Raw genomic sequence first — 13,641 nt, forward strand, 5'->3', positions numbered from 1 at the left:
AACGTCACGCTTGTCTCTCCATTTCACCGCGAGCAGTTCTTCGTTACACAAGGCAGCCCTCTCCCCCCTTGCAAGACGGGTGGTTACAAGCCGTTGGGGGAAGCCAACGCGACTAGTTCGCGCGGTGCCACAGGCGCAAATCCGTTCTAGAAACAAATGCCTAAAGAGGGCCACACTTGTGTAAAAATTGTCCACATAAAGATGGTACCTCTTGCCGAATAAGGGTGACACCAAGTCCCAGACTGTCTTCCCACTGCTCCCCAGGTAGTCAGGGCAACCGACCGGCTCCAGGGTCTGATCTTTTCCCTCATAGATCCGAAATTTGTGGGTATAGCCTGTGGCCCTTTCACAGAGCTTATACAATTTGACCCCATACCGGGCACGCTTGCTTGGGATGTATTGTTTGAAGCCAAGGCGCCCGGTAAAATGTATTAGGGACTCGTCTACGCAGATGTTTTGCTCGGGGGTATACAAATCTGCAAATTTCTGGTTGAAATGGTCTATGAGGGGCCGAATTTTGTGGAGCCGGTCAAAAGCTGGGTGGCCTCTGGGACGGGAGGTGGTGTTGTCGCTAAAATGCAGGAAACGGAGGATGGCCTCAAATCGGGCCCTGGACATAGCAGCAGAGAACATGGGCATGTGATGAATCGGGTGCGTGGACCAATATGACCGCAATTCATGCTTTTTAGTTAGACCCATGTTGAGGAGAAGGCCCAAAAAAATTTTAAGTTCGGAAACTTGGACTGGTTTCCACCGGAAAGGCTGGGCATAAAAGCTTCCCGGGTTGGCGGATATAAATTGTGTGGCATACCGGTTTGTCTCTGCCACGACTAAGTCCAAGAGCTCCGCAGTCAAGAACAGCTCAAAAAATCCCAGGGCCGAACCGATTTGAGCCGTCTCAACCCGAACTCCAGACTGGGCGGTGAAAGGGGGAACTACAGGTGCGGCTGAAGTTGGTGACTGACAATCAGGGTTTGCCAGCACCTCAGGGATTCTAGGGGCTCTACGGGCCTGTCTGTGCGGTGGCTGCGACGGGGTAACTACTGCACGTGCCACCGTACCAGCTTCAACTGCCCTTCTGGTGCTCGCCACGTCACCATGTTGTACGGCAGTGCTGGTACTAGGTCCAGGGAGGGCTGCGCTGCTGGTGTATGCCTCACCACGTGATCCGACAGCGCCAGCCCCACTCTGCTGCTCTTGAAGCGGATCCTGCGTAACCTGTGGTCTAGCGACACGGGGCCGGGTACGCCTGGTGCTGCCAGGGACCTCAACCTCCTCGTCCGAACTTTGGGTCAGAGAGCCACTGCTTTCTACAGGTTCATATTCTGACCCGCTAGATTCGTCAGATGAGGGTTCCCACTCCTCATCCGACTGGGTCAGAATCCTGTAGGCCTCTTCAGAAGAATACCCCCTGTTTGACATTTTGGACTACTAAATTTAGGGGTATTCCCTGAGACTACCCAAGAAAAAAAGCAAGCCTGTCTTACAAAGGGGAGGCTAGCTAAGTACCGGAGGCCGCTGCGGTTGATAAAAAATATCAAAACTGATTTTTTTATCGCCGCAGTGCGTGTAAAATGAATGTGCAGTGATCAAAAAAATATATATTTTTTGTCACTGCGGTGGGGCGGGCGTGGGTGAACGCACGTGTGGGCGACCGATCAGGCCTGATCGGGCAAACACTGCGTTTTGGGTGGAGGGCGAGCTAAGGTGACACTAATACTATTATAGATCTGACCGTGATCAGTTTTGATCACTTACAGATACTATAAAAGTACAAATGCTGATTAGCGATACGCTAATCAGCGAATAAAAGTGACTGCGGTGCGGTGGGCTGGGCGCTAACTCACGCTAAACTACCTAACCAAGGGGCCTAAACTATCCCTAAAACCTAACAGTCAATACCAGTGAAAAAAAAAAAGTGACAGTTTACACTGATCACTTTTTTTCCTTTCACTAGTGATTGACAGGGGCGATCAAAGGGGTGATCAAAGGGTTAATTGGGGTGCAGGGGGGTGATCTGGGGCTAAGGTGTAGTGTTTGGTGTACTCACAGTTCAGTCTGCTCCTCTGCTGGATCCAACCGACGAAAAGGACCAGCACAGGAGCAGAGAAGCCATATAACAGATCATATTTACTAATATGATCTGTTATATGACTTGTGATTGGATTTTTTGAAAATCGCCAGCCTGCCAGCCAATGATCGTTGCTGGCAGGCTGGTGACGAACTTGTTCTTTTAATTTTGCCGGCCCGCGATGCGCATGCGCGGGCCGGCTTTGAGCGAAATCTCGCGTCTCGCGAGATGACGCGTATATGCGTGATTGTGCGCAGCGCTGCCACCTCCGGAACGCGAATCTGCGTACAGCGGTCCGGAGGTGGTTAAGGGGTGGGGGGCTATGGAGGTCACTGTTAAGGGGGAGGGGTATTGTAGATTTCACTGTCGATATCTATTAAATTCACACACAAACATTAAATGAAATAGATGAAATATACCCGTGCAAAGCACATCAGTCCCAGGGCCCGCTGGAGAATAATTTTCGAGTACCAGGAGAAAACCCAGTCATGCTTTCGAGTTATGCATAAATGTTGTTCAAACCAGAGTTCAGTGAGTTGCTCCATAATTCCTCCCCAAATGGCAAATACAGTGAATCCCCTTTGAGATGAATACCATGCAGGTGCACATCCAAGGCCAGCTAAGGCATCACTCTGAGGTCCTGCTCTTTTGATGTATATAGAGAACACACATTACTGGATATACAAATCAAACTAGGAGGAGAATCCAAGGCCAGCTAAGGCATCACTCTGAGGTCCTGCTCTTTTGATGTATATAGAGAACACACATTACTGGATATACAAATCAAACTAGGAGGAGAATCAATATCCCTATTTTTGAGCAACAAAATCTGATAATGTCCTTCACATATGACGATACACTGGTAGCAAACGTGCTTAGAGAAATGGAAATGTTATTAATTTTATTTCATATATCAACTGTTTAAAGGGTTTCTATCACTTGGTATGACATAATTAGCTGTCAGACACTAGCGATCTGCTAGTGTCTGCTCTGGCCAACCATCCTACTATAATCACTTGTGGGGCAGCGGTTTTGCTAAAAAACTAACTTTTATAAATATGCTAATGAGCCTCTAGGTGCTATGTGGGCGTCATTAGCACCTAGAGGCTCCGTCTACCTTCATACACAGCCGCCGCCCAGCGCGTCCCTCCAGCCCGCCCATGTCCTCCTCCGTGTGACGCAGCGGACGAGTTCTCGCGCATGCGCCGTGCGCCGCTGTATTCGGAGCATTTGAGATCTCAGCTCGGAGCGGTCAGACATTAAATGCGCATGCGCGGCTGTATTCGGCGCATGCGCATTGAATGTCTGACTGCTCCGAGCTCAGACATCTCAAATGCGCCGAATACAGCCACGCACGGCGCATGCGCGAGAATTCGGCCACTGCGTCACACGGAGGAGGACATGGGCGGGCTGGAGGGACGCGCTGGGCGGCGGCTGTGTATGAAGGTAGACGGAGCCTCTAGGTGCTAATGACGCCCACATAGCACCTAGAGGCTCATTAGCATATTTATAAAAGTTAGTTTTTTAGCAAAACCGCTGCCCCACAAGTGATTATAGTAGGATGGTTGGCCAGAGCAGACACTAGCAGATCGCTAGTGTCTGACAGCTAATTATGTCATACGAAGTGATAGAAACCCTTTAAAAAAACTAACTCTTATTTCTTTATCAACATGAACTGAGGATCAGAATCCAATTTCTCATAGGTATTAGTATTCTGAAGTTGTCATAAAATTTCTCCACTCTCCCTATTAACAACTTTATGACCAGAGGGTTAAACAACCACCCCTCTTTCATTACCAAGCTTATTTTGACTTTTTTTTATATTTTGCGTTGTGAGAGACATAACTTTTATTTTGGTATCAACATACTGTAGTTGTAAGTTGTTTTTTTTCAAGTTGAAGAGTGTTTAAATATATACAGTAGCTATTTGTTTTACCTTTTTGGGTGGGAGGAGGGAAAAAAAAACAGCAAGTCATAGTTTTTTGCATTTTAAATGTTCAGCATGCAGCATTTTACTTTCATTCTATGGGTCAGTAATACTGTGGCAATTTTTCTAAGTTTTACAACTTCTACACAATAATAGCATAAAAATAGTTTATCTTGTCACACTCCAAGAGCCATAGCTTTATTGTTCCATAGCTGTAGTCGTATGAGCTCTTGTTTTATGAGAGACATCATTTTTTTAATGTAACCATTCTTGTTACATATAAATTATTAGTTAACTTTAACTCTTCTGGGGTGGAAAAAAACAGTTTTTCCGTCAGTTTTTGCATTTTTTTACATTGTTCTTGATGCAGTTACAAATGTGGTGCTGGTATGACATATATATTTTTTATTTTTTCATTACATTATTCGAAAAATAATCCATTTTCATAGAATTATTTTTTTTTTTTTTTACAATTTTTGTTATAAACACTATTATAAACACTATTTATTTTTACATCCACTAGGTGACATCATAATCAAAGTCACATTACGACTGGACATACTGAGGCTGTCTGATATCTGCTACTCCCAATATTGCTCTGTGTATTGACTGTAAGTATTAGCTTCCTCAATGGGTAGCTATCAACAGTAATGGTGCAGTATAGTCAGTTCTATTAGGTATTACTTTCTTTATACCCCTGTATACAGACTTACCAATATACTCAGAGAGAATGGGGAGATAACAATGTAGGCGTTATTCTTCCACTGTTACGGAGTAGATGCAGCACCTGTAATAACACATTCAATGCTGCGAGGTTCTAGCCTGTCAATACACTGGTGTCACTCACATCCATGATCATCCGATGTCCTGCACAATTAGGCCTCTTTTACATGAACGATACAGATTGGGTCAGGAAGCGTTCAGTGAAACTCGCACCATTTTGCAAACAAGTTCAGCCAGTTTTGTCTGTATTCGTGTTCAGATTTTTCATAGCGGGTGCATTCAGTTTTGATGCATTTTTCACTCAAGTGAAAACAAACTGAAGGTTTACAAACATCTCCTAGCAACCATCAGTGAAAAACGCATTGCACCCGGACTGCATCCAGATGCAATGCGTTTTTCACTGAAGCCCCTTTCACTTCTATGGGGCCAGACAGGGGCGTAACTATAGGGGAAGCAGAGGAAGCGGCTGCTTTGGGGCCCTGACCCAGAAGGGGCCCATCCAGGAGGAGGAGGACTAACGGATTTGGTCAGGGCCCCCTCAACAGTATCACACAATGAAATTAGATACAGTGACAGTATAGACAATGTATAAAACTGATGGAACAGCAGCCCTGGTCTGAGAGAGCGATCTTTACTAGCCACAGGAATAGAGCGAAATGAAAGGAAGGGGCTGCTAAAAAATTACTGGGGGAGGGGGGCCCCATTCAAAAATTTGCTGTGGGGCCCAGTCATTTCTAGCTACGGCACTGGGGGCAGACCTGCGTGTGCCCCCCATATAACTGTTGTTCATGTCAACATTTTCCTGCCAGACTCCTGCAAAACGGACTTCAAAAGTTCCACTCATGGTAAATCCCCCCATGCTGTCATTAAATACACAATGTTGCAGTACAGTTGTTTTTTGTTTTTTTTATGATTACCTCTCAGTCACAAAACATGCTAAACCCAGCATTAAAAATGAGTCATATTTAGCCATTGGACCTGCATGCAGGATGCTTACTGCCAAAAGAATGGAGACATTTGTTTTCTAGCATAATAGCTATGTTAAAGATTGCAAAAAAATGCACAAATACAATATTTTTGGTATTGCTAAACACACAGGGCCAGATTTATCATGACTCTGACAGCTCACTCCACTTTCACATATGGCTAAAGTCAGTTTTAGCCAAGTCAGATTTATGATCGGCCCTTTAAGACTGTAATAAATGTGGTTTGACGGTAGCAGTTTATCCGTCAGTAAGCAGCTTTACAAAAGTCCCACGTCTTTACGGAAAAGTCGCATGTTCTATTAAAAAGTCTCATAAGATGAGCATGGTCCTCACTGGAGTGAAATTGCGCATTTTTTTTGCGACTTTTTAAATAGTCGCAATGGTAAATATGTCTGGAGATTAATTTACATAAGAAAACACGCCCACTTTCAGAAAACTGGTGAGCATAGTGCAGAGCAGAAAAAATGTCAAAAATTTTTGCGCCGTTTTAGCGATTGCGCAAAGATTTGCGACTTTTTCACTCCATTATTCTGACTTGAGCTAATGATAAAACTGCCCCACAGAGTCCAAGAGTCATTTTGTCATAAAATCTTGTCTGGTTAAACTTGTATCAAATAACAAAAAGAAAAATTAAATAAATCTGAGTTTTTTTTGCCTATTCTTTCTATTTGCCATATACTGTATAAAACATAAACAAAACATACTGGTTCTGTTTGTTACCAATAAAGTGCCATCTGTGTGCAAAGAAAACGTGTTCAAAGTGTAAAATGAAAAAAATCACCCTTAAAATACTTTTTTGCCCAGAAAGGATTAAATTACCTGCATGTCTTTAATGTACTGTTCCACAGCTTCAACATTTACTGCATGGGTTAGGTTCTTTCCCATATCTTCCTCCAAAGCCTTCACCTCCAGCAATGTTTTGAGTACTTCATTTCTCTTTGCCACAAAAACCTCTGTCTCACTTGAATGACATTTTTCACTGGTTGGATCTGTTTCTCTTGAATGTAACTGAGAAGCTAAAGATAACAAAAAATATTAAAGGGGTTGTCTCACTTCAGGAATGGCATTTATCATGTAGACATAGTTAAAACAAGGCACTTGCTAATGTATTGTGATTGTCCATATTGCTTCTTTTGCTGGCTTTATAAATTTTTCTATCGCATTATACATTGCTTATATCCAGGGAATATGACAACCCTGCAATGCAGTGACGGTCTTGCTTGCACACTACAGGAAAAAGCTCCAGACTCTCTAGTGGCTGGGACATGGGAGCACATATAGGCACGCATGTGCAGCAGCTCCCATCCCTGGCACCGCTGCAGCACAGATGAAACGAGCCGTATATAATGCGATGGAAAAATGAATCAAGCCAGCAAAGGAGACAATATGGACAATCACAATACATTAGTAAGTGCCTTGTATTAACTTTCTCTACATGATAAATGCCATTTGGTAAAATGAGACAACCCCCCATTAACAATCACTTTACTTGTTAGGTGCAAATATAAATCATATTCAGGAACAAGAAGATATAAGCAATTATTGATTTCGGCTAGCAAATGACAGTTTCCAACATCATATCAATTATGGGATTTTTGGAATCACCACTAAAATGAACTGTGTACTGCATGAGTTAAAGGATATTTCGAGAAATTAAATATCGATGACCTATCCTCATGATAGGTCATCAATATCTGATTGGTGGGTCCAACTCCCAACACCTTCAATGAGCTGAAGTTTGAAGGGGCTCTTCATACTATACCAAGAACAGCGCTGTACATTGTATAATTGCTGTGCTTGGTTTTGCAGCTTAAACCAATTCACTGGAACAGGAATGAGCTGCACAAAGGCCATGTTACTGATGGACGCAACATTACTTGCCATGGCTCTCATCCAAGCAATGAGGCCTTTTCAAATAACTGTCCATGGGAGAAGTGATCTTAAGACAGCATGTTAACCACTTCACATCCGGGCCCCATTCCTGACCAGGCCTAATTTTGCAAATCTGACATGTCACTTTATGTGGTAATAGCTTTGGCACGCTTTTACTTATCCAAGCCATTCAGAGATTGTTTTCTCGTGACACATTGTACATCATGATAGTCATAAATTTGAGTCAATATATTTCACCTTCATTTATAAAACAATCCCAAATTTACTAATTGTGTTGAAAAATTCGCAATTTTCAAAATTTCTATTTCTCTGCTTTTAAAACAGAAAGTGATACCTCATAAAATATTTATTACTTAACATTCCCCATATGTCTACTTTATGTTGGCATCATTTTGTAAATGTAATTGTATTTTTTTAGGACCTTAGAAGGCTTAGAATTTTAGAAGCAATTCTTAAAATTTAAGAAAATTGCAAAAACCCACTTTATAAGGACCAGTTCAGGTCTGAAGTCACTTTGTGGTGCTTACATAGTGGATCCCCCCAAAAATTACCCCATTGTAGAAACTACACCCCTCAAGTTACTTAAAACTGATTTTATAAACTTTGTTAACCCTTTAGGTGTTCCATAAGAATTAAAGGAAAATGGAGATCAAATTTTTAAATTTCACTTTTTTGGCAGATTTTCCATTTTAATCAATTTTTTTCTTTAACACATCGAGAGTTAACAGCCAAACAAAATGCAATATTTATTACCCTGATTCTGCGGTTTACAGAAACACCCCACATGTGGTCGTAAACTGAGGTAAGGTCACACGGCAGGGCACAGAAGAAAAGGAGCGCCACATGGTTTTTGGAAGGCAGATTTTGCTGAACTCGTTTTTAGATGCCATGTCCCATTTCAAGCCTCCCTGATGCACCCTTACAGTAGAAACTCCCAAAAAGTGACCCCATTTTGGAAACTAGGGGAAAAGGTGCCAGTTTTATTGGTACTATTTTTGGGTACATGTGATTTTTTGATCATTCATTATAACACTTTATGGGGCAAGGTGACCCACAGTTTTAGCACAGTTTTTATTTATTTATTTTGACAGTGTTCACCTGAGGGGTTAGGTCATGTGACTTTTTTATAGAGCAGATTGTTACGGACGTGGCGATACCTACCTAATATGTATACTTTTTGTTATTTATTTAAGTTTTACACAATAGTATTTTTGGAACAAAAAAATGATGTTTAAATGTGTCCATGTTCTGAGAGCTATAGTTTTTTTTTTTTTTTTGAGCGATTTTCTTATGTAGGGGCTCATTTTTTGCGAGATGAGGTGACAATTTTATTGGTACCATTTTGTGGGACATATGCCTTTTTAATCACTTGGTGTTGCACTTTTTGTGATGTAAGGTGACAAAAATGTCTTTTTTTTACACAGTTTTTATTTATTTATTTTTTGTGGTGTTTATCGGACTGGGTGGATCATGTGATATATATATAGAGCCGACCATCACGGACGCGGCAATACCAAATATGTCAATTTTTATTTATTTTTTCTATTTAAAAAAAAAAAATTTATTCCTTACTTGGGGATTTTTTTATTTTTACATGTGAAACTTTAAAAAATAATTATTTTAACACTTTATTTTTTTAATTTACACTTTGCGTCCCCCATAAGGTCACACAAGACCTCTAGGGGACATTTAACTTCACATTTTTTTTTCACTATTGATCTCTCCTGTAACTGGAGATGAAAAATCTGCCCAAAAACTTTTTTTGGGCAGATTTTCCAAAAAAGCCAAACAAAACTCAATATTTATGGCCCTGATTCTGTAGTTTACAGAAACACTCCATATGTGGTTGTAAACTGCTGTACGGGCACACGGCATTGCGCAGAAGGAAAGGAATGCCATATGGTTTTTGGAAGGCAGATTTTGCTGGGCTAGTTTTTTGACACTATGTTCCATTTGAAGCCCCCTGATGCACCCCTAGAGTAGAAACTCAAAAAAAGTGACCCCATTTTGGAAACTACAGGATAAGGTGGCATTTTTTTTGGTACTATTTTAGGGTACATATGATTTTTGGTTGCTCTATATTACACTTTTTGTGAGGCAAGGTAACATAAAATAGCTGTTTTTGCACCGTTTTAATTTTTTGTTATTTACAACGTTCATCTGACAGGTTAGACCATGTGGTATTTTTATAGAGCCGGTTGTTACGGACACGGCGATACCTAATATGTCTACTTTTTTTATTTATAATAGTTTTACACAATTTTTTAAATAAGAAAATTCATGTTTTAGTGTCTCCATAGTCTGAGAGCCATAGTTTTCTCGATTTTTGAGCGATTGTCTTAGGTAGGGTACCTTATGGACGTGGCAATACTCGATATTTCCACTTTTTTATTTATTTAAGTTTAACACAATAATATCATTTTTGAAACAAAAAAAAAATCATGTTTTAGTGTCTCCATATTCTGAGAGCCACAGCTTTTTCAGTTTTTCGGCAATTTTCTTAGGTAGGGTATCATTTTTGCGGGAAGAGATAACTGTTTGATTGGCACTATTTTGGGGTGCATATGACTTTTTGATCACTTGCTATTACATTTTTTATGATGTAAGGTGACAAAAAAATGCTATACCTTTTTTATTTTATCTTTTTTACAGTGTTCACCTGAGGGGTTAGGTGGTATTTTTTTGGAGCAGGCTGTTACGGATGCTGCAATACCTAATATGTCTACTTTTTTATTTTTTTTACATTTAACACAATAATATCATTTTTGAAACAAAAAAAAAATCATGTTTTAGTATCTCCATAGTCTGAGAGCCATAGTTTTTTTTTATTTTTTGGGCTATTGTCTTCGGTAGGGGCGAATTTTTTGCTGGATGAGGTAACGGTTAGATTGGTACTATTTTGGGGGGGCATACGCCTTTTTGATCGCTTGGTGTTGCACTTTTAGTGATGTAATGTGACAAAAGCTCATGCACCCACCTGATCAGCGCACCGTACATGTACGGCGCTGGGCATTAATGGGTTAAAAAAAGGTGAACAAACCATATACTTAAACTGAAATTTCTGTCTGTAAAGCCTTATTCACAAAATGCTTCCGTTCTGTTTTTTTGCGTTCCATTAACGGACCGTATACGAAACCATTCATTTCAATGGATCCGCAAAAAAAAACTGAAGGTACTCCGTATGTCTTCCTTTTCAGTATTTCCGTTCAAAAATAGAACATGTCCTGTTATTGTCCGGATAACAGACAAGGATAGTAGTGTTCTATTGGGGGCCAGATGTTCTGCTCCGTAAAAAAACTGAATGCACACGGATTTCACCCGTATTTTTTGCGTATCCGTTTTTTGCGGACAGCAAAATACTGAAAAAGCCATACGGTCGTGTGAAGGAGGCCTAAATCAGTGAAAGGGTGGTCAATGTTGCCTCCATGATGGTGCCTGGGAAAGATCCGTGTGTGGTCTGTGTGTCATCCGAGGTTTTCACGGACCCATAGACAATAATGGGCGTGACATACAAAATAGAACATGCTTCCAAGCTAAAACATGGACCGTGGTAAAAAACTGATATGTGAATACACACATTAAAATGAATGAGTGCGTGTGCTGTCTATGCCGTGAATCACTGACGTGTGAATGAGAAGAGAGGATTCCAAAAAAGCAAAGTTTTCCCTGCACAAAAGTGAATATTTAGCTTCTTTCATGTGACAGACTCACCTTCATCAGGCACTGTTTCACTTATGAACTCATTGTTCAGTTCAGTCTTCAAATAATTTCTAAGTCTGAAGATATGAAGCAAGAACAGATTATAGAAAGTGTCTGCATAAAGACTAAATAGAGAAAATATTCCTAAAACTAATAAGGGTGCATCAACACAGAAGTGGAAAAAATCTGCAACTAATCTGCAGCATAATCTGCATGAATGAAATTTATAATTAAACAATAAATTTATGCAAACCAACCAAGCACAGTTAAAGGGTGTGGCCACACAGACATCTGCAAAAATATGTCCGACTTGCAACTTGCCGTTGTGCAACTATTTTAGAACTGTGATTTGGCTGTAAAAACACAACCAAATCACAGGCGAGTCATGTGTTACATGTGACTAGTCACTGGAGTAAAAGTTGCGCACAACTTGCGATCTGTAACTCAAAATCCATCAAGTCTGAATTTTCTGCGACCTTCGTGTCACAGTATGTCACATTGCGACACCATTGACAATCACTATGTGCAATGTCGTACAACTTTCTTGACATGCGACACGTTGCCATGTAGCCCTACCCTGAAGAGGACCTGTCACCAAAAAAAATGCAGTGCAATTTGCAGGCACCATTTTATAGATCAGAACTAGCTCAGCAGATTGGTATATAGTTTTTTCAGAAAAGATTCTGTAAAACTTATAATTGATACATTTAAATCTCTGCTCTTTCTGACTTCAGTTATACATGGGGGTGTTATCAGTGATTGATGGTATTCTTTGTGTAAGTGTGTATACATAGATAGCTGTCAGGCACTGATAGTTGTACACATGGAGGTGTTATCAGTGATTGATAGCATTCCCTGTGTAAGTGTGTATACATACATAGTTGTCAGTCACAAAGCTGTAAAGGGGGTGGACTTAAAGGAGTTGTGCAGGCAGTTTATATTGATGACCTATCCTCAGGAAAGGTCATCAATATATGATCGGTGGGGGTCCAGCTCCAGGCACCCCATCCAATCAGCTGTTTGAAGAGGAGGCAGTGCTCCTACAAGCGCTATTTCCTCCTCAAGATTACACTGCGAGTCGTACCCCCACCGATCAGATACTGATGACCTACCCTAAAGATATATGTCAATATACTGTCTGCACAACTCCTTTACGTATAGAAAGAGATGAGGTTTAAATATATTAATTACATTTCTTACTGAATATTTTCCCACAAAACTATATATCAATCGGTTCAGCTCCTCCTGCTCTATAACATGCTGCCGGCAGATTGCACTGCATTTTGTGGTGACAGGTTCTCTTTAAATCAGCGTGCCTGTCAACACTACATACTGCTTTCAGAAAGGGCAGCATAAAGTAGCTGACAGGTTCCTTTTAATAATTCTTAACTACATAAATTGTCGGCAACCAGCAGGAAAATTGCTGGAAGTTAGGTACATACTACTCAGACTACTGCTCTCAGATCTATTAATCCCAGAAAGATTTTATGCTGAGAAAAAAAGTTAAGTATTTTTTTTGTTATTTATATTGATTCTAGGGTTCAGGTTTTAGGAAGTGGCTGTAGAGATACGGGAAGGGGTGAGGGATTTTTATAATTTCATTTGTGACAAAAATGTTTTGCTCACTCCCGTCAATTAGATATTAATGGCCTATTCTGAGAATAGACTATCAATATCAAAATCCTGGAAAGCCCCTTTCAGTAGGTGTACTCCAGATTTATCACTTTTTTTAAAAAAAGTTGCAAAATAGAATGCAATCTTAGTCCAGTACTGGGTGGCATAAATGAAGTAATATTATAAAACAAAAGTGTTCTTTATAAAGGTGTGCAAATTTATCAAAACCTGTGCAACCTTTGATCAATGGGGGGGGGGGGGGGGCAAAATACCGTAGATCAATGCAGACTCAAGCAAAGTGGACTTCAAAATATTCCCACTGGGTTTTATTACCTGCTAAACTAAGAGTCCAAGCATAAGGGTCCATTCACACGTCCGTTTTTTCTTTCCTGATCTGTTCCGTTTTTTGCGGAACAGATCAGGACCAGTTCTGGACCCATTCATTTTCAATGGGTCCTGGAAAAAATCGGACAACACAATGTGTGCTGTCCGTTTCCGTTGTTCCGTTCCGCATGTCCGATTAAATATAAAACTTGTCCTATTCTTTTCCGCAAAAATCGGATACTGGTACAATACAAAGTCAATGGATCCGCAAAAAACGGAAGACATTCGGATGTCATTACGTATGTCATCCGTTTTATGCGGATTCCGTTCCTGGAAATGACATTTTTTTTTTTTTTTTTCAAAGAAATCCAAATAACTTTATTTGCTTATTGAAATTTATACAG

The 13,641-nt window shown here is 40.6% G+C and overlaps 1 protein-coding gene across 1 annotated transcript in view; it reads right to left on the minus strand.

Moving 5' to 3' along the window:
• C4H6orf118 (chromosome 4 C6orf118 homolog) overlaps nucleotides 1–13,641 on the minus strand; it is a 223,839-nt gene that overhangs the window by 101,776 nt on the left and 108,422 nt on the right. Inside the window, exons 6-7 of the mRNA XM_040429291.1 lie at nucleotides 11,312–11,376; nucleotides 6,527–6,723 (exon numbers count right to left, since the gene is read on the minus strand). Of these exons, the coding sequence (XP_040285225.1) occupies nucleotides 6,527–6,723; nucleotides 11,312–11,376 (262 nt within the window). The remainder of the gene's footprint in view (nucleotides 1–6,526; nucleotides 6,724–11,311; nucleotides 11,377–13,641) is intronic.

Source organism: Bufo bufo, chromosome 4, assembly GCF_905171765.1.
Source record: "Bufo bufo chromosome 4, aBufBuf1.1, whole genome shotgun sequence".
NCBI lineage: Eukaryota > Metazoa > Chordata > Amphibia > Anura > Bufonidae > Bufo > Bufo bufo.